At 47.5% G+C, this 23,627-nt stretch overlaps 8 protein-coding genes across 8 annotated transcripts; 2 read left to right on the forward strand and 6 right to left on the reverse strand.

Annotated features, from left to right (window-relative positions):
- Positions 1-749: 749 nt before the first annotated feature.
- BP5553_01720 (uncharacterized protein) lies at positions 750-3,795 on the reverse strand (the record flags this gene model as incomplete). Its single annotated transcript, XM_032010343.1, has 2 exons — positions 750-3,296; positions 3,346-3,795. 2 exons carry the CDS (start codon positions 3,793-3,795, stop codon positions 750-752), a joined length of 2,997 nt encoding a protein of 998 aa, XP_031874397.1.
- Positions 3,796-5,317: 1,522 nt separating this feature from the next.
- On the reverse strand, positions 5,318-6,389 carry BP5553_01721 (uncharacterized protein; the record flags this gene model as incomplete). The annotated part of the gene is made up of 3 exons (XM_032010344.1): positions 5,318-5,362; positions 5,443-5,634; positions 5,988-6,389. 3 exons carry the CDS (start codon positions 6,387-6,389, stop codon positions 5,318-5,320), a joined length of 639 nt encoding a protein of 212 aa, XP_031874398.1.
- A 3,058-nt stretch (positions 6,390-9,447) lies between these two features.
- BP5553_01722 (uncharacterized protein) lies at positions 9,448-9,684 on the reverse strand (the record flags this gene model as incomplete). Its single annotated transcript, XM_032010345.1, has 1 exon — positions 9,448-9,684. One exon carries the CDS (start codon positions 9,682-9,684, stop codon positions 9,448-9,450), a length of 237 nt encoding a protein of 78 aa, XP_031874399.1.
- Positions 9,685-11,475: 1,791 nt separating this feature from the next.
- Positions 11,476-12,929, forward strand: BP5553_01723 (uncharacterized protein; the record flags this gene model as incomplete). Its single annotated transcript, XM_032010346.1, has 3 exons — positions 11,476-12,533; positions 12,588-12,814; positions 12,856-12,929. 3 exons carry the CDS (start codon positions 11,476-11,478, stop codon positions 12,927-12,929), a joined length of 1,359 nt encoding a protein of 452 aa, XP_031874400.1.
- Positions 12,930-13,853: 924 nt separating this feature from the next.
- On the reverse strand, positions 13,854-15,035 carry BP5553_01724 (Glucosamine-6-phosphate isomerase; the record flags this gene model as incomplete). Its single annotated transcript, XM_032010347.1, has 4 exons — positions 13,854-14,111; positions 14,165-14,710; positions 14,766-14,914; positions 14,972-15,035. The coding sequence occupies 4 exons, from the start codon at positions 15,033-15,035 to the stop codon at positions 13,854-13,856; spliced, it is 1,017 nt and encodes a 338-aa protein (XP_031874401.1).
- A 543-nt stretch (positions 15,036-15,578) lies between these two features.
- BP5553_01725 (uncharacterized protein) lies at positions 15,579-16,001 on the reverse strand (the record flags this gene model as incomplete). The annotated part of the gene is made up of 1 exon (XM_032010348.1): positions 15,579-16,001. One exon carries the CDS (start codon positions 15,999-16,001, stop codon positions 15,579-15,581), a length of 423 nt encoding a protein of 140 aa, XP_031874402.1.
- Positions 16,002-16,900: 899 nt separating this feature from the next.
- Positions 16,901-18,594, forward strand: BP5553_01726 (Phosphotransferase; the record flags this gene model as incomplete). Its single annotated transcript, XM_032010349.1, has 3 exons — positions 16,901-17,520; positions 17,571-18,143; positions 18,201-18,594. 3 exons carry the CDS (start codon positions 16,901-16,903, stop codon positions 18,592-18,594), a joined length of 1,587 nt encoding a protein of 528 aa, XP_031874403.1.
- An 830-nt stretch (positions 18,595-19,424) lies between these two features.
- BP5553_01727 (uncharacterized protein) lies at positions 19,425-23,423 on the reverse strand (the record flags this gene model as incomplete). Its single annotated transcript, XM_032010350.1, has 3 exons — positions 19,425-22,276; positions 22,496-22,933; positions 22,991-23,423. The coding sequence occupies 3 exons, from the start codon at positions 23,421-23,423 to the stop codon at positions 19,425-19,427; spliced, it is 3,723 nt and encodes a 1,240-aa protein (XP_031874404.1).
- Between the last annotated feature and the right edge of the window lie 204 nt (positions 23,424-23,627).

Below are 23,627 nucleotides of genomic sequence, written 5' to 3' on the forward strand. Positions count from 1 at the left end.
TACTACAAGCACTGTGCAACGTCCTTCAGTGCTGTCTCATCTTTCATCTATTTTAGTATGTGTATACTAGTGCTTTGCTCGGCAGGAGGGATAATTGAAGTCTCGCACTTACACGTTATTATCAACTAGGACCCTTAAGCTAATAGTATTACTTATATTTTTTCTTCGTCTTATTATAAGTTTCATTACACTTCGTTATCTCTAGATTAGTATCACTAAGTATCGAAATTCCTCGGATATATTCCGCAAAGTCCGAAACTAAGTTAAAATTTCCCTACTGATAATTACTAATAATATTATTAATTAGATTTTAAGAGTCTATCGATAGAAACTAACTATCTATTAGATAGTTTACTTATTCTAATCTTACTTTTACTAAAGCCTACTTCTATCTTTAGACTTAATTAGTCGCAACTCTAACTTAAACTAAGCTCTAAGTCCTAAGTATATTAATAAGTTAGCTAGATTATACTTAGAGAATCCTCTTCTGGCTCCTTCGCGAATTAGTTTAGGCTGTTCGACAAAAGTAGGAATGAGAATGCATATGTCCAATTTTAATGTATTGATTATAGGTTTAACTGCCATGTTGCATATTGCAACGTGAATATATCTTTATGCTGCTTTAGGAAAGTATTTCATTCTGACCCCAGAATCAAAGCTATTTATGAAGCTAGTCGGTACTGCCAAAAGCGACGGTATTCCACCAAACAAAACGGAAATTGTCAACCATAAAAACAAGACCTGCACAGCTATCTTCGAGCTCTACCTTGCGACGTTGTCTCTTCGTTGTTATCGACCCGGGCTGGCAGAATTTCCAATTGCCTGGAAACTCTGTGTACAATCTCCCTCCTGATCAAGTCGTCATGTACTCTTTGCGAGATAATTGGTTGAGATGTTGTGGTTCTGGGAATACCGCGCGGAGAAAAGTCGGATTCGTATCGATGGACTGTGGGATTCGAATCGGCATGCAAAAATGATCTTCGTGAAGATGGACCGGAGCGCAGCATTTTCCTAGATTTGCTGATGATAAGAAAGTGTACTGGTTTGGTGTTGCTGTCCTCTGCCTTTATGCGTTCATAGTGCATAAGAGGAGGTGGGGGACTGTCGACAACATTGCGGATTATAGGCGTGACACTTGCCATTGTCAAGACTCTGTGTGAAACATCGCGCAAGATATCCTGGGGTCTGTTCGGATTGCGCCATTCTACTAGCACCTGGTCCTTACTGAGCTGTGTGATGACCTTGAGATGACCTTGCGCGCCGAACTCAAATACATCGCCCTCTTTCAAGGCTGTTAAACACCAACCAAATTTATGCCTTGGAGCCGAACCACCATGCCTAGAATTCCTTATTCTGCGACGTCCTCCATGCAGAGAGTTCGGGACACAGGAACTATTCAAGTGACTCGATGTCTGCAGAAGCGATCCATCACGAATTTGGCTCAGGGGAGAGATCCCGCCGCCTATATGTTTGGGATCGAAGCGATTATGCTGGCATTTCTTGCCTAGGACCCGATTGGGAAATTCTAGGCAATTGCTCTCAAGTACGGCTAGTGTCCCACTATCTTTAGTCTCTTCCAAGAAGCCAATCCAAGATAGTTCTCTCGATCGCAATGTGACTTTCCTCCCTGGCTGAGTATCCGGAGCCCAGAACAATGCAAGGTCTCCCTCTATGGTCTTGCCGGTGTCCTCCAGTTTGTCGAAGCCACATCCAATGGCTTTACCCAGATCAGTTTGCCAGCCACGCCGAGACTTATACAGCCTACGGAACGCTTTGTAGTCTGAATCTTGAAGCGCAGAGTAGAAATTTCTCTCGCATTCTGGGTCTGTCCATTGGATTGATGCATTCCGCAAGTGATTTAGCATAGTCTGCGTCCCAAATAGCTCGATCAGTCTTATCCTGCGGCTATTGTATGTGCATGCGGAAACTTCAAGACCCAACCACTGCTCTAGAACTTCAACATTTCGACTCTCAGAGTCGTTTTTCCAATGTTCGATCAAACACTTCGTCATATACCGCCCCACTCGTAACTTGTATTGTCTTTGAAGACCGCCAGTGACAAATGGTGGTGTAACCTGCAGTGCCCCTGTTACGGTACTCAATTCCCAGCCAGGACTGACAGTACTAGGCTCAGAAAGAGCCCCAGAGTCCCTAAATCGTTCTCTGAGCTGGGCTGTCGATTCAGGGCATCCGCCTTTGTCTTCCAACCTGACACTGGCTCCTATGAGAAGGATGTCGTTCTCGCGCAGATATGATGCCCTTGCGAAATCCTTGTCTTCGCGGCTCTCTTTGTTTGACATCCAATGACAGAGTACTTCGCCTTTTAGTATTTCGCCCTTTTGAGCCTTCACTGCGTCTCGTGAGCCCTCCGATAGTGTATGGCAGGGAATTATGACCCCATTCCCAACTTTGTATTGAACGATCCGCTCTTCATCACCAAGAACGGAGGACTTCCACATTGGTCCCCAAATGTCCCCAAATGTCATGGCGTCCGTCGACAAAGATAAGTGAGGCGGCTCCTCGAGTCCGAGTAGGCTCGAAAGATACGTATCAAAACTTTCAAGTACCCAAACCTGCTGCCGACCGAGGAACTCGCTGAGACACGAAAAAGATCTTCGACGAACCCCAAAGTACTGCGTCTCCAAGAAAGGGCCTGGTAACGTAACGGATATAACTTGATGATTGCCAAAGACCTGCGTGTGAGCACCAGCGTAGGACAGGACTGCAAAATCGAGAACATGAACAGTACATCGCCAGAGGTCTTTAAGCTTAATTGGAATTTTCATATCAAGATCGACGAGCAGCTGTCGACAAGCCGCCGAGACCTCACTCGCGTATGTATTGACAACCTCAAGCAAGACATCATTGGGAATGCCAGAGATGATCTGGAAGAGGCATATCTCGAATGTGTTCACCAACTCTTCTATCTTGCCGCATTCAATTCGAACGAGTCTGGCAACATTCTGGCGCGTGCGGTCGAGAACGAGCAGGCTGATAAAGCTGCCACAATAATGTGCTTCTTTCATTGTCTTGATATTCTCCCAGGCCCTGGAAATGATATTGCGGCATTCAATGAAGTTCGCCAATTGATCAAGTACTCGAGCATACATTCGATGATCCGCTAGGTGTAGGGGATGGGATGGACCAGGTATGTTCTTGTTTGCCAAATATGTGACCTCCTGACAAAACCAGAGTATCTCCTCTGTCCCGCATTGTTGGAATGATGCATTCTCGAGAAATGGGGTTTCGGGATCGAAGTTAATCTTGGTATCGAATGGCCGATGTTTTGTTCCATCCTATGACAGTCAGACTATGCCCTTGTTTTATGGCCGAGTCAGAACTTACGATATATCGCTTGAATACCGTGTTTTGATATATCTTAGATGTCATATCATCCAGCTCCTGAAAGTACTCGGCAGGTCGTGAAAACCGCTTCTCCACAAAGTCTTCTACCGAATCACTCTCTGCAGGAGAAGAAGGCCTCGATGACAGGTATTCCTCGCTGGCAGAGTCGTGAAAGACGTTTATGTTCTCCGCTCGCCGTATAGCAATGCCCATCTGGGCATCTTCCAATTGAAACAAATCACTATCGTCCCTGAAAGGAATGTAGTGCTTGTCGTGGAGGGCGGAATCATCCCAAGCTACTAGTGGAGATACTGATGGACGAGGCTGTCTTCTCTGTCCATCTCTGAAAGTCGAGTCGCAGGAAGCTGCTCGCTGTTGTCTTTTTCGAGCATGCTTAGGCTCTGGGTCATTATGGCTGCCTCTCGTAGTACGGCGGAGATCCTCGGGCATGGTGACCGGATAGGTACTTCGAAAGGACTCACAGGGTGATCGTTGGTACAAGATAGATATATAATGCCAAAGTTAGGCTCCCATATCCTCGAAGCATAAGGTGTTCAAGTTATACTGTTTAGAAATACGAAAAGAATGTGCTTCAGGCGACGAGGCTAGGGAAATTCGAACGTGTCAAGTCACCATTTGGCGGGGTAGGGCATCACCGATCTCTCTGTCCGCGTCACCCATCGTCTCCTAGCCTTGTCTCTTCGCTGAAGAGCATGTTGGTAAGATGGGCTTCGTCGAAAGAAAGCCCCACAAGAGTTCCACTATAGGAAGGGTCAAAAGACAAAGACTTAGATCGTATTTCTGTTGCACATTTTGAGCAGAGCTTTCCGTCGAAATATGTCTTACTGTATATCCGATGGACTGGGCAATAAAAACCTTGGAGGTCAAACCAGAAACTCCGAGTCTATTGAAGGAATACAAGCACGCCACCGCAGATTTCTCAATCCATTCATCTAATAATCTTCCTCTCAAACGTAGTGCGAGTTCCCTCCGCAGTGTTTCTCGTAACATCGTGTCCCGTAGCATCGTTCTTTGCCGCACTTTACCCACAGTATTGTTCCCTCCGCAGCATTTTCCCTTCCGTAGCATTTCCCTTCCGCAACATCGTTCCCCATAGCATTGTCCCCCTACTCCTTCTGCAATATCGTTCTCCACTGTATTTCCTCCGCAGCATCGTCCCGCATTGTGCTGTATAAGTTGATCGAGGTAGAGCTAATGCTCTCTCGAATCTGCGACCTTGTTGTGCTCTTCATGTGCTACTGCTTTGCAGATACTTTATTCTCTTCCTTTGCTGACTACCGCTTTACTCGATCGTACTCTGCCATTGTTGTTTGGGGCTGTGTGTGAGACGCGTGAACTGTCAAGTTCGAAAAAGGGCTTGATTGATGCCGTCATTTCCGGGATAGACTGAGAAGTCGAGTGAAGGAGTCAAACGGAGAGTGAGAATCTGTGAACATCTCACCAGCCGCAGGATTGTTGGGTTCTCTAAGTTTGTTTCTTTGTACTGAGGTAGAGATTGGACGAGACTTCCACCCTCCTATACAGACCACCGTTCAGTTTAGCCTCACGTTAGCCACACTCCTGAACAGCCACACCACTAGCACTTTGCAAATGATTACATAATTTAAATTATAGTGCAAATATTATAGGGTTGTTTTTCACTAACTAAAATTGGCACTCGCTTTGATCCGAGGTACGACAGGTATAGATCCACGTAGCGATTATATGTGAATTTACGCGCTATAGTAAGTACGAGGCTAAACACGATATCCTAGATAAGTATAAAGTCTTAGAACAAACAAAAGTCGAAACACGAGTCCAACAGAACAGCAGCCAGCCAGACTATTGTATACAACTTCATGAAAGAGCTCTTGCGCCACCATAATTGGGATTCCCTCCCGTGCAGAAGTGTCGGCTTAAGTATAAGTGGCTCAAACTCGAATCTGACTGCCTAAGGCTGCTCCGGTTCTGCTTAGTCTCCCGATCCTGGGGGCTCCTCGCCAGCCACTTTGTGTGCCTGGAAAATGTCCAGTCTACACGACCACTATGGCCCATCTCATGGCATTCTCACCGACATATACAGCGCTTGAGGCGTACATTGATATCCCATTCAACGTATGGCTCAGTATCATTCTCATCCTCACCTATGGGTGTGCTATTCGAAACCGTGGACTGCTTTTGCTCGTAGTCCTTGGGCTCAGCGCGACTATTGTCGTATTCGACGAAACCTCTACTGTTGGCGAAATGACCAAAATCATGTGTGAACTTCCCCTCGGTCTCGGCTCTGTCCTGGCATTCCTCGTTGCGAATCGATCCTTTCAGACTAGATTTCTATCAGCCTTTACGGCCTATGTTAATTTCGCGGTGTATGGCAACATTGGCATGATGGTGTGGACTCCCGCAGACGGCACCCTTCGGGGAATGTGTAGCAAGGTCGCTTGCGCTGCACTCTTCATTTGGATCGTCCAACAAGGGCACCGCGCTAGATGGAAGACAATCGTTCTTCACGACGACTTGTTCGTTTTCACTGCCGTCAGCAAATCTTGGATATTTGCACACGCGATCTATAGATTCGTTCTTTTAACATTGCCGTGCTTTGGGTCTGGACGTCGGCATCGTCTTCTAGAGTTGTACTCTCTCACTCTGACGTTCGCCCTGTCATCGAGTTCAGGCCTTCCATTCGAGTATTGCTTTGGAATGGCCGATACATTGGTTGTTCCGGCGGTTGCAGGATGGTCGGCGATTGCAACAACATTCAATCTAGTACCACGCGATGCGATAAACAACGACTTGCTGTCAAATCGCATCGGGACTAAAGCGGATACATATCTGAGCGCTGTGACACTGGCTGTTGCCATTTTTGCTTGTTTCAAGATAGCCAGCGCGCCGCGTCGAGGGTCGCGAGGGGTATAGGTAGCTTGTTTTACAGGGTGGACTGTTCTATTGATTAATTTGTAGGCCCCTTTGCTGTAGCTCAACAATTTCTCTGGTGACGCAGCGGGGCCATTGGAGGTAAAGATCAGTTGTACACGAGAGGTGATCATCGCGGGCGATAGTCATTCGAAAAGGCATTGTGTAAATGACTATGGAGACGCTGTGTAAGTAGACGCTATCAGAATCCATCCTGTTTAGGAAGACCACTAGTTTGCCCCTAATTATTCGCTGTAAAATGTGGTACGATGACCAGGCAAATCCATTTGTTGACCGCAAAACTTCAACGAGAAATACCATTACAGCGGGGAATTTCATTATCTGGACCTATGATATTTCTAGTTGTATTCTCCGACCTAAGCCATCTTTTTCTTTAGCACAGGGACCATCTCTTACCTTCTGACACCCGTCATATGAAAGAAACTCTCCCAAACTAGGAAATTGGCATCTGACTCTTTCCAAATCAATAGATAGTAATCCACAAATTCAGATACCTTCGAAGAAAGTTTACTCACGTATTCTTAGCCTCAAAAAACATGGGCAACTATGGTGTTGGTTGATAGTCCAGAACAGGACATGATCATTGGCCATTGGTCATATATTCTAGGATAAACTAGTAAATTAGGAAGCGCCTGCAGTTTTTAACAGTGTGGGAATACCAGAAATCAAAGAGAAGGTCGCCACTTTGACAGCTCTACCATTGCTAAAACATACTCACTCGGAGGCCGTTGGAGAATTGAGGCATATTCTTAATGACAAGGCGCGGCATCCGATTACCTACAACCACTATTCCAGCGACAACATTCAAAAGATTCAACAAAAACGTTAACTAATCATCTTACGGAAAACAATTGAAGTTACACAGAAGACATTCACAGCGGGATCTGGCTACGTAGACAAAAGTGTCATAGATCCTGTGGCTCTTAGATATGGACTTCAGCAAACTATTCAACACGATATGAATAAGTTTGCTGCCGAGCAAGCTCTTCATGCTAATGATGCATCCTACAAAGAGATTTCTCATCTGTATTGTTGACCGGGATACTCCTGATATTTGACAGGACGAGCAGAAGGATTTCGTCGACGTAGTGACAAAACAAACGGTTGAGCGGCAGCTCCTTGCGCCTCTTGTAGAGATCTAAATGAGTTCTAGAACCCAAATTCCCCAAGGGTCTCTGAAACGTGGTCTAAAATGGTCCAGACTCTTGCTGGTGAGCCTCTGGGTCACTGTGGTACAGTATTTGCGGAAGCAACCCAAAGCTTCCTGAGGATAGTGCCTCTTATGGATAGAGTAAACCCGAAGGCACTTGTTGATTTCTATTGGGATGTGGTGAGAAAGTAGGACTCCCTACAAGTTTAATATAATTATAACATTGGATATGTTTTGATAAAATTGAAAACTGCAACGCCTTCGATTCAGTTTGAAACTCTTCGCCATGGACTTAATAAAATTCAAAAAGCTCGTGTAAGGTTGAAAAGCTTTTGGAGAGCAGGTAACGCTACTACATCTAAACTCAGAGAGGCAGCGTACTTGAATATGGGGGTTTGCAAGAAAAGTACTCAGGAGGCTTCCTTCTTCATCATAACGATTTTATGCTCTCAAGCTCCTGAGATCGAAGGCATCGTGCTCATTATTATTTACCCAATTAGGGACTTTTTCGGGACTGTGCTAACAGCTCCGCGTTCGCGCCAATATTGTGTTAACGCCGGTTCAACTTCAGCATCACTACAGTCCGCAGTCTGCAGTCAGAACACTAATACCACGAGATAAAAAGGGTGCGTTCAATTCTGATTGAACGTTTGAGTCATGGACTTGCGCGAGAAGCTCATGTGAGCTAGTGTTCCAGAGATCACCATTCCCAGATCGGCAGAGGCATCACACAGCAAAGGAATTACAACTGTTGGATAGGAGTTTCGCTGGGCAGAGATGACTTGCCTTATTCATTCTATACTCTTTCCATATCAAAACACCAGCCTGTCATGAACTGTTCCGTTAGCCATACCCTAACAGCTTGTGTGTTATTGTCGACGCCTCCATCATCACTCCCTGTATTCTCAAATTCTCGTCTGATTAATCAAACCCAATCCATGAGTGACAACATATCTGCTTCTCGCCCTTTGGCCAGCCCGAATTCTGCAGCCAGCCAAATATACTACGAGTCGGATTCTCTGACAGCATCTCATCCTTTAAACCCCGCTCATCTAGTAGATCTGCAGAATGGTATTCAATCGCATTTGCACTCGAGTCGTTATATTGTGTATCGACAGTAAAGCCTGGATCTTCCAACTCAGTGTCGTTGCGCAAATCCCAGGACCAGCTAACGTATTGCAGATGGTGTCCCGTACATTTCCTGTGTTTTCGGACTTCGATCTTAGTATCACACAATGCTATGTTTCCGAATGGCTTCCAAGAACAAATAGGAAGCCGAGTATAGTCCTCAGCCTCTGTAAGTAAAAGCAAGCAGCACTCATCTGAACGACGAATTTCCTGGTCCTCGTGTCCGCACGGGTCGTCATATATGAGGCTAATGAATGAATTTGTAGTGGCAGTCCATGCAGCAGCGTGTAGCTCGATTACTGTTAGCGCTGTTCAAGCCCATTGCAAGATAGGATCTGCCATTCCGCTAACGGCGGCCCCCATCCATAACGTTGCCAGCTTAGGTTGTCGTCTGCCTATAACTATCGCAATACTTTCAAAATCCATGTTTTAACCAACGGGTTAATGATTTCTATAATTGGTTGAAACCATGGACGAACAAGGTTACCAGGGACTTGAGGATCGAAGGAAGAGCCGCAAGGAAGAGCATACATCCCACGCATATTACAGCTCGAGGTCGTCTAGTAACAAAGTAGCTTGCTTTCTTCTCAAACTGTCCCTTTCTTCTGGTGACCATCGGTAAATGGCGAGTAGAGCGAGCCTGTTGGCAAAGTGCTTTGCGGTAACATATTTGGCAATGGGAACTTCGCGCTTCTAGTACCAAGGAACGGAAAAGTCAAAGCTGCAGCCAGGGCCACGGAGCATTGGCTGTCGGCATAGTGACGTATAATAAAGTCGGAGAGATATCTCAAGGCCGCCTCTGATGATGGTGGAACAAATGGGCCCCTGGAAGGGGTTTCATGGTGTCCTGACCTTCGTATACTGAAGACTTGAGTGGCCGCTATGCATATCGTCTATAGGAATCGGTAAACGGTGGCATTTCGAGTGATTTCTGCTCGCCAACCTTCGCCTGGGGCTAAAATCGCGGCCCACCAACGCGCTGCATTATCGTTGACATTTCCGAGATCGATATGAAGTTTGTCTGCGGACTTTTCAGCACGTTCATATATCCAATTGGCCTCGGGAGCCAAATAGAGAATACGGTCATGTTGTTGTGCGGAGATATGTACTGCAGCGTCGGACTGTTGCATCTCTACCCAGCGGGATGATAAAATATATGCCCAAGCGAAAGCTAGAATAGTGAGGAAGTTGCCCCTCACGGCAATCCCTCCACCATAACGCCCGGGCCAATTGGTAAAGCGTGAGTCGTTCACGAAATAACATACTTTAGACGTTGGATACCCAGCAATAGCGGGTAGGGAATGATCTTATTTCTGAGATCGCAATGCTCCTCTGTCGTCCGCCACGGTGAATGTCCGCTGATGTGCAAATATGATTCCTTCGAACCTCTCTGTTCCGGTAGTAACTGCGGCGGTCCGCGGGGTTCGATAAAATCGTTGGCTAGAATGCTAGAACCCTTCCAATAATATTTTGGAGCTGGAGATGGTACGGTTGAAGGCCATCTTGAAAGTTTGTGTCCTTGGAGTAAGATGACCAAATCTTACAGCATTTTACAAGCATGCGCTGATTATCCGTCCGGCTGGCTCGAACAGATCTTCCAGCTCACTCATATATATTGTAACGCATTATGGCTAGGATGATTTGCGGTAAAAGAATCCGGATGATGAATGCTGAAACAATGCGAGAAGCAGTGGAGGTACGACGAGATGCAACACAAATCGAGGAGGATCTAAGCAAGTAACACAATATCGAAGGGTGGCGTTGAACAGCGGTCTAGATTTGATCCAGTTGGGTTTCTTTATACCGCAGCTGCACTCGTGCAAAAGGTAGGGGTTTATCAAAGCTGTATGTGGCTAGAAGACCTTAGTGTTTGAAGAAGAGGCTGAAGGTTTAACGTGTTCCAGGTCGCTGACATTCCAGCCACGTTAAGTTGCCTCGGAAACAATAAACGAATCTAGAACTCGACACTGATCTTACCGTCATCACGTGATTATGTCACGTGATATTCTTTTAGTATTTTTTACCTCCAGTTCTAGAGAGCTAAGCTCTATAATAAGCCGCTTTTATAATAATACTAGTAGTAATAAGTACTTCGATTTAAACTCTCTATAAAAAAGTAACAAGCTTAAATTATATACAGACTACTATAAAAGCGTACGTTATGTAAAGAACACGTGCTATAATATTTAATTAAATTAAAAACTTTACAGTTTAATTTAATCATTTGAATCATTCGAATCATTTTAATTATTTTAATTATTTATAATTTAACAAAATGACCTTCAAGTTGGATCTTTATTACTCTTTTAGCCCATCGCAATATAAATCCTTACCTCCCGCAACGCGACTCAGCACTGGCAGGTAGGCATTCTCGGACATTATCTCGGCTTCAAATCCCAAGTCCAACAATTATGGAGCTGGTAGAGCTTCCAAATTGCCAGATCGCTATGTATCGACTGGCCGTGGTGCTTACAACGAAAGGTTGATATTTGGTACGAGTCACAACGTTCCTGTGAAGAGCCTGCCCCGGCAGAACAAAGCCTGTGGCGCCGATCCTGCCGATGAGACGTTACATCTCTTAACTCGATGATATCTTCTCTTCCCCGCCATGTCGCCTCCCCGATTCTCGACCACTTGCTCACGGGTACCGCTCTCCACCCTGCAGTGGTCACCGTGGGTATGAATTAACGTCACTTGTGCCGCTAAGACTTGAGTCGCCATCACTATCGTTGTGTGGCGGGTTAGCGCTAAACCACCACCGACCTTCGAGAATGATATTAGAAGGTAGGTCGAAGCTCTGCGGGTTTTGCTATGTCATTCATGATGTAGTCCTCAAAGATTGATCGCCGTGTAACGCCGCGAAATTCATCCTCTTTCCTCAATTTATCTATTCTTTCTCCTCGCAGAGCTCTCAAGTCACGATGCCGTCAGCGATTCCAACAGGCAATGAGAGAATTACCAAATTCACGAATTGCAGATTAGTCAAAGGAGACGAGCTAGTGGAGCAGGATCTATGGGTGAGCTCTGAGACAGGAAAGATCGTACGGAGTCAAGAGGTCTTCTACGGCAAACACGAAGTGCCAGACAACATAATAAACCTTGGCGGACGAATTATATCCCCAGGTCTTATTGACGTCCAACTGAATGGTGCCTTTGGGTTCAACTTCTCCACGATACCAGACGATGTTTCAAGCTATGGGAAGGTCTTGAAACAAGTCAACAAGTCCCTCGTCCAAACAGGAGTCACCTCTTACCTCCCAACCCTCACTTCCTCCCGCCCAGAAGTCTACCATCAGGCACTCCCATTTCTTGGACCATCTGGCGGTCCACGGCGGGCAGAAGATGGGGCTGAGTCCCTTGGTGCACATTGCGAAGGCCCATTCATAAGCCCAACCAAGAATGGCATCCATCCCGTCGAGGTCATTGTCCCAGCTGTCAATGGCTTCTCAGACCTGGAAAAAATGTATGGCGCTTCGAATATATACCCGACTGTTAGTCCAATAGACGGGGCTCTGCTGCCTCCCAAAATCAGAAAGATCACCGCTGCACCAGAAATTGCTAAAATGACGCAAACCATACCCGAGCTCATATCAAGGGGAATCATTTACTCGATGGGCCACACGGAGGCAACGTACGAGGAGGCATCCGCCGCCGTTGCGGCGGGCGGAACCATGATAACGCACTTATTCAACGCCATGCGCCCGCTGCACCACCGAAACCCGGGCGTGTTCGGCGTTCTTGGTTTAGCAGAGAGCCTTCCGCGGCCATATTTTGGTGTAATCGCAGATGGCATCCATCTCCATCCAACAAGCATCAAGATAGCGTTCAACGCGCATCCCGATGGGTTCATTCTCGTGACAGATGCCATGCATCTTGTGGGATTGCCGGATGGGGTGTACGAATGGAATAACGACGGGGAGAGGCTGGTGAAGACGGGGCCAAGCTTAACCTTGGAGGGAACAAATAAAATTGCTGGGAGGTGAGTTTACGATTGAAATTTCAACCTGAAGGTCTGATGCTGATGACGGTGTAGCTCAATCACGCTAATAGAATGTGTGACAAACTTCCTCAATTGGTCGGGAGCCAGCGTTCCCCAGGCGCTCAAGGCAGTTACCGCAACACCAGCGGCAATGCTCGGCCTCGGCGGCGTCAAAGGGAGTTTAGAAGGTGATGCCGATGCCGATCTGGTAATTATCGACGAAGAAATTGATGAGAGTGGGATGAAGAATTTGAGAATTGATCAGGTGTGGAAATTTGGAAGTAAGGTGTTTGACAGACTAGAGGATTGCATATGATCTTAGACTCAACACACTGGTTTGTGGCTATTGAAGAAGATATTGGGCAACCTAAGATGAAGAGTGGAGAATTGATCTAGGTCTGGAATTTGAGGCAAGGTATTTGATAGGTTTGAATTATACGAGGCTTAGAACCACTGAAACTTAAACAAGTATGAACTCCTAAATAAATCCGACAGGTAGCAATAAGATTTTGTTCATGTTTGCATCAGTGAGCTTCGCCACACAGTACGTTTTCAATACTTCCTTCACAAGATCACTAACAGCGCGGTAAAGGACCCTATCAGCCTCACCTATTATGGTAGGTGGCAATGCCGGAAGTATCGTCCAGAAACCAGATGAGCCTTTTTGTAATGGCTATTGAAGGATACCTCAGCTGCATGCAGCGGCAATTGAAGGCAGGTTTCAACCCGCGCGAGGAGAAATTCCAAATAGCAAGGAATATTCTGCCAGTACCACCCTTGTTCAATCTTAAGCTCATCATGTCCAAGGAGGTCAGTATCTGTTTTTTTTGAAAAAGCAGGATATCCCTAGTAGTATAGACACCGTCGTGAGGAAGTATAATACCCCATACCCTCGGTAGAAACGGCACACTATCGAGGACTGGCGGAGAAAAGAAACGTGGAGTCTCTATACGGACTCCGGAAAAAGTCCTTTATGCAAGCAGTCATTGCACACGTGGAATAATTGCGGGGAAAATGGAGAACAATTTCTAAGCCCTAGGCATTTGCTTTCAAGTACCGGCTCAGCACGCTCTAAAAGTAATATATGCCTTCATTTAAACACAAGCCAGTACCAGCTTAATCCTTTTATCGTACACAGGGAGACCATGCAGTTTATATAGCCTAGTAATTTAACATCCCATGATACTATATACCCAAAAGCAAAAGCCAATTTCAATTCCAATCTTTATAGCTGTGTATAAAACCGCCTACTCCGAAATATCAACCCACGAAAACGCTAAATAAGCCGTGCCAACCTGTTCTTTATCACATCGATACCGATCAGTGCGCCGTGATTCGGCTGCCCATCCGATCGGGGATTAATTCTGGTGTATGACTACGCACAGGATACTCATTCGCGGGAGCAGTCAACAGGGTGCTTGTCACCGGTTGGGGTTCCAGGATGCCTGGTTCTTGAATTTCTGGCCCGGCCCCGATTTTCTTCGCTATTGCGCGCGGGCGTGGGCCAGTGCGAACTTTGCTAGGGAGGATTTGCTCGAAGCCTTGGGAGGTGGCAACGGCCTCGATGGATTTGAAATACTAGGAAATGATGTCAGTGAAATAAAGGTATCACCAAAACCAGGGGTAGCTACCTTGACTGTCTTAACTTGAAGTTCTAATGTTGCATCTTCGTCAACCACAATCATCGGGTGTGGGTGGAGCTGTAGGCTTGAAAGCGTCCACATGTGATTGACTCCATCCTCAACACACTTCTTGAGCGCCATAGACTTGTGTGCTCCAGTGATAATGATCACCACCTCCCGTGCTTCCAATATAGTCTGAACGCCAACCGTCAACGCCATCTTAGGCACCTTTTCCAAATCGTTTCCAAAGAATCGACTATTGGCAAGAATGGTGTCATAAGCTAGAGTCTTAACTCTTGTGCGCGATAGTAGCGAGGATCCTGGCTCATTGAACGCAATATGTCCATCCGGGCCAATGCCACCGAGAAATAAATCAATACCTCCAGCGGCTTTGATTGCGGCCTCATATTGTACACACTCTGTTTCAGGGTCGATTGCGTTTCCGTTCAGGATGTGGATATTGGACGGGTGGACGTTGACGTGGGAGAAAAAATGGTCGTACATATACGTGTGGTAACTCTGGGGGTGTTCACGAGGGATGCCGATATATTCATCCTAGACGCGGGTATCAGCTCCATGAAAGGTACATCCAAGGCGACAAACACCGTACCATATTGAATGTGACTACATTTTCGAAAGATACATCTCCGGCCTTATATCTCTCGACGAGGACTTTGTAGACGCTAACGGGACTGGATCCAGTTGGCAGGCCGAGCACAAAAGGGTGCTCTTTGGTGGGGTTGAAGTTATTGATCCTCTCTTTAAAGATCTATTAGAACTTATGTAAATTGCAAAGATAGCAAGAGATAAGCCTACCGATGATGTAGTTGGCGATGTACGATGACGCCGACACGGGGTCGTCTCTGATAATGAGCCTCATTTTGATAGTGGCTTTGGAGAGCAAGGTTCTTTAAGCCGAGTGTAGAGATGTAGAGATCAATAGAGGCACAGAGTAGAGGTAAGTTTTGGAAGTGGAAGATGTACCGTGAGAAATGCTAGAATACAACAACGAGAGAAAAATGATACGGATACAAGGGCGAAATAGAACCTCTTGAAGCTTAATGACCTCCTGCCACCACCAAATATCACGGCCATTACAGGTGCGACATTCTTGATTGGGTAGCTCTTTATTGCCACCTAGTGCAGAGTTGGAGTATGGAACGTCACCGCCAACGCCCCATTCTTACCTCACCTCCCGCTATCTGTGCCTGTGACTGACTGTGTTTGTACTCGTGGAAAGCTTGGGGCCGCCGTCAACCTGCCCCGCGGAAACCCTCGGCAGGACTAGTGTAGTGGCAGCTTGCAATACTCTGGTGGCATACTCCGTCGAAGCCGTCGTTGGGTTCACTTCACTTGAGCGGTAAATCCCACTTGGAGCTCGCATACCTGACTCGGTGATTGGGGATGGGTGAGTTTTCGCTGGCTACGGAGCATAGGTCGAATTTAGGTTTTCCTCCTCGTGGGCAGTGGGCAGTGGGCTCTGGGCTCTGCTGGGATGGCCGTTTTGGGCCCGTTGGAGACTGGCGACTGGCGACTGACGGCGAGGTCGAGGTCGAGTTGAGGTTGCATCTGGAGTGGAGGACGATGGCGATGGAGGATGGATCATGGCGGGTGTTGTAGTAGCGGCGAAGTACCGGCGATCGGGGCAGTCACCGCCCGAGACAAAGGCGGCCGCGCCTGGCAGAATGGCAGGATGCGGCGCCCCTCTACCGACAGGGACAGTGATATTAGATACATCAACCTGACAATACGAAGTACGAGTATATTGTAACGTTGCCTTCCACCTTTTCTCCGCCCAACGCGCTGCTCCATCGAACAGCTCCCATCGCATCGCAATCCATTCCATTGCCACGAAACCCAGCTAGCGCCTGCGATTGGCATACAGCGACATGGACACGGGCCGCTGGTGGTGCCCGCCGCGGTGCGTCTCCCAGGCTGGCCCCGAGGAAAGTCGATGGGATCACCAGGTACAGGGCACCTTAGGCATCCTGTAGCCACGCAGATGAGAGAGTGATGCGCAGGCTCCCTCAAAATACAGGTACATACTAAGCAGTGAATGGGGCTTCCTCCGGAGCACTTCGTATGCGCCCCCAACGGCCACTCGGGATGTCTGGACCAGCGGGACCAGTCCACCTGGCGACGGTTGCAGAAACCCAGTCCTCGCGGTTTTGTCTCAGACATCCGTCCCATCTGCTTCTGTTTCGGCCTTCAGGGAGGCAGGGAGGCAGGGTGGAGAGACCTGAAATAGCTCTGGGTTGGGTCTTGAACTTTGAAGGTTACCTACTCCCTACGCGTTTTGCTCGTACTCGCCCTATCAACTCCTGGGTTCTGATGGCGCAATAAGGGTTCGCATCTATTCACCCCGACAGAGCTGGCAAATCTACCTCTGCTATCCTCTTTTTTACATGTTACTTGGCCTCCTGTCTCCCCCATCCCCGACGGGGCCAAGCCAACCCTATCTCGGTGCGCCTCGTAATTCTGTTGACCTGCCGAGTTGGACTCTGTGGTGCTGCCGTCCGTTTGACATTGAATTGACGCCTCCATCTGGTCTTTGGTTCATGGACCCAGCCCAAAAATCTTCAACACGACCACCCAACCCCACACCTGCAACTGCAACTGTGAATGGCGTAGGCAGAGTATGGAGACTGCAACAACCCGCCCTTCGTCCTCACGCTACTTTAGCCGCATCCCATAACCGCAAGGTACACAGACCAAAAGCATTTATATGTATCGATGTCCGATCAGATGCAGCCCTTCATTGCTACAATGTATAAGGTACGCCAGGCCTTCTATGCCGCAATTATCAAGAGCCTGTTGAGGACGAAATCCCTACTTCAAACTATTTTCAATATATGGATTTCTCCGCCAGTTATCAAGGGGGAGAATGTCGACGAAGACGGCGCTATATGTGGGGGGAAGGTCTTGTTGTTGTCGCCATTCTTGGTTGATGTGGCCAAGGCCTTCGAAGAATCAAAAAAGTCGTCGGTGCTAATGGCCTTATCTAACGGGTTGAGGGACCAGTTTGGAGAAAGCTTATTGGACAATCCTTTGAACATGCTCCCGTCGTACAACCATCAGCTTCCAAGCGGCGATGAGCGGGGGACGTATCTTGCTCTAGATGTAGGGGGTTCGACTTTCAGAATTGCCCTGATTGAGCTCTCGGGACGGAAATCCGAAAGCATAGGGACCACTATATTGAAGAGGGATTCATTTAAAATTACGAACGACGTCAAGCAGCTCAAAGGGATGTTGTTCTTTGACTGGATGGCGGAGCGCATGGGGGAGACGTTGTCAGGGCAGCAAGAGGGTCACGATATGTCAGAAGTACCCCTATCCATGGGGATGTCATGGTCATTCCCCATTGAGTAAGGCCCTCCCATGATGTTGGGAGAAAAGTCAGCTGACCAATTCTTAGACAGACTTCCCTTCGAAGTGGACTTCTCCAGGGAATGGGCAAAGGATTCCTAGCGGCCCATGGGCTTCTGGGACACGATCTAGGTGACCTCATCCAAGATTCGTGTTCAAGAAAAGGTCTTAATGTGCAACTAAATGCTATCGTTAACGACTCGTCGGCAACTTTACTCTCAAAAGCATATCTGGATCAAACCACTCGCTTTGCTGTGATTCTAGGCACTGGCACGAATGCCGCAGTCCATCTTCCAGTACATATATTCTCTCCTCCAAAATTCGGGATTCGTCCAGCCTCGTGGCACGATTCAGCTACACATGTCATCGTCAACACCGAGCTCTCCATGTTCGGCCGTGGGATCTTGCCTTATACCAGATGGGATAAAGCGTTAATAGCAGGCCACCCCCGGCCAGAGTTTCAGCCCTTAGAGCATTTCGTCAGTGGGGGATATCTGGGTGAGATTGTACGCCTAATATTGGTTGAGGGGATTCAAACAGCCGGTCTGTTTGGTGGAGTTGTCCCTCCCAGTCTCAAGGAGCCCTATTCGCTAGAAACCGAAACACTATCACACATCGAGTCGTAAGTTTGCCTTTCTAGTTTTGTTACACGGTAATGCCAACTAACGCTTTTCCATAGCGATATAAGCCCCACGCTTTCCTCTGCACAGCAACTCTTCCTCTCCCGCCACCCAACTACACACCCACCCACGCTAGCAGATATGCGTGCTCTCCGTGCAATTGCCTCCCTAGTCTCCCACCGCGCATGTGGCGTCCTCGCAGCCGGTATCCATGCGCTTTGGCAGCTACGAAACGATGCCGAATCCATCACCGCACAGTCGTCATCACACACCCTAGTAGCATACAACGGCTCCGTCCTCGAGAACTATCCCGGATTTAGGGTGTCATGTCAGAAGCAACTCGATGACCTTGTTGAGGCCTCTGGCAGTAAAAAAGGCGTCATTGAGTTAATGTATGCTGAGGAGAGCAGTCTTTTGGGGGCAGCGGTTGCGGTGGCTTGCATAGACGGATAATGAACGGGTTTTATGAAATTTTGTGTCATATTTTAATGAGCGAGATACAGATGGGATTTTGTTCATATATAGCATGAGCGGAGTTTGACCAATTGCATTCTTGCAAGGACATGAGCGCTTTTTGAGCGCATCTTTTGAAGGAAAAATTCCCTGGCTTAACCCTCATCTCCACATGCATGTGAAATGACAAGATATGAAGAAACATACTTTGTATCCCATATCTAGGGTACACTAAGAACACCTTGCTACATCAACTACCAACTTGTGTTTGAACATCTTGGCTAAACCGAAAATATGGGTTTCACGTAGCCGATCGGTCGTGGGTGGCCAGTATATAAATGGAGACTAAATTCAGGCCCAGCTCAGAAGTACAAATCTGAGCTGGGACACAACGTCTATATACTAACATACAAGCAAATCCAATGCCAGTAGGCCACCGGCTAGAAATTAGTGCAATCTCCACTTTCCATTGTGTTGCTCCTAAGTCCGCAGCTATCACTGCATCACCAGTGCACTAGTGGTACAGACTGTTGACGGTTATTCACGACCAACAGAGTTAATACAATATATATTATCTCCTTTAAGCATTTAATTATACAAGTAGCATCTAAGTGTCAATCTAGATCTGCAACAAGGTATCAACCTATTAATACATTACCCAAAATTCCAAACTCCTCTTATGCTATGCTTCCCAGATCATAACTCATCATCGTGAGAGTTCAGAGTACCGCTCCGATGCAGTGTCTGAATGTAACCATCTTCAACCTATCACCAACGCCAAACAAGTAGCCAGTCTATCTATCCCCGTCGCCGTCGCTGTAAGCGAATAATTATATCAATCGATTCCCCTCACCACCTTTCTCCCCAGACCCAACATCAACGCCAAATCTCTTCTTGTCCCCGCTTCCCCACCACCCAAGACCGAAGAACCAACCATCAAACATCCGGTAATCCCTCCCCCATTCTGCACCCTCAGGAATCATCCTCAGCATCTCCGAACCAGCGAGTAAGCTCGCGACAGCGCCAATACTGCTCGGGTTCTTGGGGAGCGTCTTGGTCGTGTCGAGAAACCAGTATGTGAGCGCTGCACAGATCGCCATGATGATAAGGAGAACATCCAGAATACGAGTGGAGATGGGGCTTTGGCGCAGGATTATGCGGTTGGGTGTTATTAGTGTTGCTGGGAAGGCTTGTAAGGGGGAGGTAGCGTTTGAGAGGTCCACACGGTGGAAGTTCATGATTTGCGCTATCACTTTGCCGTACAAGTTTTCGACTGCGGAGGCGAGCTTGGGTGAATTGTCTGAGCCGGACAACTGGGCGATGGGGATGCCGTCTTTGCCCTTGGTCAGGGCGCCGAAGAAGCCGTCTCCCGTAAGGTCGTCGCTGATGATGTTCATGATGTTTTGAGTATCGTTGGTCACGAACGGGAGATATAGAGATTCCTGCCATCGGTAAGGCATTGTCGCATCACCTACTCGTGTCCTATTGTTGTCATTGACAACAGGGGGTCGGTCATGGTCGATGCCATAATCTGGGAGTGTTACGGTCACTTCTGCCTGTACTCGTTCAAGGTAAGGCGAGCAGTAAAGCATCGTAACGTCTTGTGCCCGCATGTTTACCACCCGGCCACTTATGATCCAAAAGGTTGGACATGTCTTATTATCCCAGCCTTGTCGATCAGTGAATTCCCATTTCCCGAAGTGCTTCCCGTCCATGACTGGAATTGAGAAGTCCATAGTTTTGTTGTTGAAAGCCATGCTGTGACTGCGGCCACACTTGTTTGGCGGGATCGCGCTGGCAACCAGCTCTCCCGTGGATTTGGAACCAACTGTCCCATTTATGTAAGTTGCATTTGTTATCTGATCCGTAGGCAGTATGGTGCAGTTAGCAAGACCACGGGTAGCAAGAAGAGTGGTTGTCAGGATGCTTCCGTTTATGGGCACACGGGCATCACCTTGGGGGACTTGATCTGGGATCTTGAATTTCGGCAGCGCAAGAGTACCATGAGTCCATTGTGGATCAGTTACATTGTCTGTGATCACAAGATTCGCTACAGTCAATCCTTGGTCAGCGCCCTTCTCGTCTGCGAGTCCAGATTCCGAAAGGAAGTTGTCCAAGGAAAATGCATCTTGTTTGATAACATTCAGGTCTGTTGACTGAGGTAGGATATCGGTCGAGAACAAACCGCTGGTGATGATGCTAAGGAAGGGAGCGGCCACCATTGCCAGGGAGATTGAAATAACCGGGATATGCTTCAACCTTAAGGCTGACCACAGCGCATGCAGGCCAACTCTGCTGTGATAGTCAACATTTATTGTGGCTTCAGCAGGCATACCCCCATGCTGCAATGCTTTATATGGCTGGAACATTTTCGTTGTGAAGTCGAGAGAACCGAAGCAGAGCCCAAGGCATACGAGGATCGAAGTCGGAATGTAGGTATACGCAAGTCTAACCCATGTATCTGGACCGAGCTGGCTCAACCCATTGGATCTGCGGGATGCGGTATAGCACACTTCCAGTGCCGCGACGATCATTAATGGAAGCGTCACAAGTGCTATTTTCGCGCCAAACGTCGTGGTCCACGGGCGGTACCAGCACATGTTCGTATCGTCTTCGGGTTCTTTCTTAGACTCAGACGAGTCGGGTATAGTGGGCAATATTGCAAACCCATGAGGAGGCCCAGTCGCCGATGTCGTTGTGCTAAAGCGCGAATAACCTAGGATATTCCGAGTTGAAGAAAGGCTCGCACTCCCTGACTGATGTAGCGTGCTCTCAAGTCGGCCACTGCGACTCACAATGGCGGCGAGGCCACCAATAGGCCCAGGGTCTCTTGATACCACAGTATTCTTCGCGCGCAATGCCAACGATACGGAGAGGGCCACAAGTAAACCGCACATTACTTCAATAACGACGAACGAGAAGGTCTGCAGATGCAACCTATATTCTGCTATATCGAGTGTCCCGGTGGTATCATTCTTGGCAGCTACTCGATGATAGATGGAAGCCATTTGTGTAATAACTTGCGTAAAATAGGTCTCCAGACCGTTTTGAAGCAAACCCGAATCACGAAAATCAGTCGTCACATTCTGCGATGTGCTGCCGTTTAAATATCTCACTATTCTAATCGCTCCGTTGTCACTCAACATCTTCGACATTGCTTGGACAAAATATATAGCTGAGGCCCCATCCTGCAGAGGTTTGGATGTAGGAGGGAACGAGATCTCGGGTTCCAGTGGACTAGCCGATGTGTTGACATGCAGGAGAACGTTGCCGGGCAGGATTGAGTATTGAGGCAAGCATAGGAAATATTGTGCATCAACCAACTTTCTGTCCACATCCGATTGTGTAGTGTTGATAGTGGTAATTCCGTAGATGTACAGAAACCGTCCGTGGTCCGCGCAATCGCTCTTGGGTGTAACATCTAAGATTTCGAACACATCATCAACGGGAGCTATGTATTGCGTAGAATAATGGCAGCTTGGTGAAGAGAGGCTGAGAGTGAGATTGATCTTGCTAGGATCTAATAGAGGAATGTCCTGTCTAGTTCCATTGGGAAGCATGACAACGCCTGACGAGCCTTGTACTGTGTGGGTATCGATTCGATCGATATTTGCCAGCTCGCACCGCACCGTTGATGTAAAAACATCTAATGTTGCATTGACAGACGATACCCTGTCGTCGACTAAGAAATATCAGCATAGCAATTGTAAGTAAATATCATTCGCGACCTATTATAAGCCATAAATAATTATACACCGAGTCACGAATCCAACCGGTGCGGGACCAATGCCATAGAGGTACATAATAGTTCCATCAGCCTTAAAGAAATCCTTCAAACGGCGGCCAAGTATTCTCTATAGCATATACAAATGCCTTGAGGGGCCATAAGAAATCGACTTACTAGGAGAGGTATCAATATTGGTGAACGCATGCTGAGCCGTTGTGCCGGCTGGATAGGTCATATTGAGGGCCCTGACGCCGTAAATCCGATGTATAGGTCTCGAATTTAAATTGCTCATGTTCAAACTCCCTGGTTTAAACCGATCCAAGACAGGCAGGTCAGTCACTTCTATATTCAGATGGACGAAATTATCTGCAAAGAGGCCAGTAGATGCAATAATAATGAGTTTGATCAGAAAAGATCCTGTGACGGCGGCTGCGACTGCCCAGTCCCTCATCCGGACCGAGCGATAGAAGACGCCCACATTGATAGGGGATACGTAATCGAGCAGCAGGCTCCGGTCTACGACTTGAGGGCTATCGGCCATGTTCTTCCATGGGGCGAGTTGTTTGGTGCGATACTCGATTTGGCCCCAGAAAGCGGCAATCAGTGCGAATACTTTGTTTTATAGTTAGTTATAAAGGTTTCCTAGCTTAACTTGACTAGAAGGTATACCTGCTGTTGGCCCATATCGCCAGAGATAATACAAGCTTGGGGTTACCGTGCTAAGGCCAAGCTGCTTTTGTGATACTCCGTACAAGATCCCCAAGATGAGCATGAGACCGAAGAACATGGCAGCAAATCCTAAGAGCACCAGTCGGCGGAGGAAAAACGGCGTCCATAGCTTTGGGAGATAGGGAGAGGCAAAGGTAGCATCACCTGGCCTCGCTCTCTCATTCAACTGGGCATGGCCGGCCTTGCCCATCAACCCAAGATTTGGATCGGCACTCATAGAATTCAATTCATAGCTGTCGACAATTGGATTCTTGCGAATTATATCATCCGAGCTATTGTGGCCGGAGCCATACGGCTGGTCATAAATATAATCATGTTGAGTAGCACCAAGTCGCGCGTCGTCCCCTTGGGCCCAGCTTTGACGGAAGGCCATTGTCCAACAGAGGCGAGAGGACCAACACCCAACGCGAGGTCAATTTTAACATTGAATGAGCGGGTCTGGAGCCGGGAGAGGAAAAGAGATATTCCATGGATAGGATACCTAGATATATTTATCTGAGGTCAGCTTCTGTGACATGGTGGCCTTCAGGTTTTGTGGCGGTGTTTTAAGTGTTGTAAGCGGGCGCATACCGAGAAT

This window comes from Venustampulla echinocandica, assembly GCF_003357145.1.
Source record: "Venustampulla echinocandica strain BP 5553 chromosome Unknown scaffold_0, whole genome shotgun sequence".
NCBI classification, from domain to species: Eukaryota; Fungi; Ascomycota; class Leotiomycetes; order Helotiales; family Pleuroascaceae; genus Venustampulla; species Venustampulla echinocandica.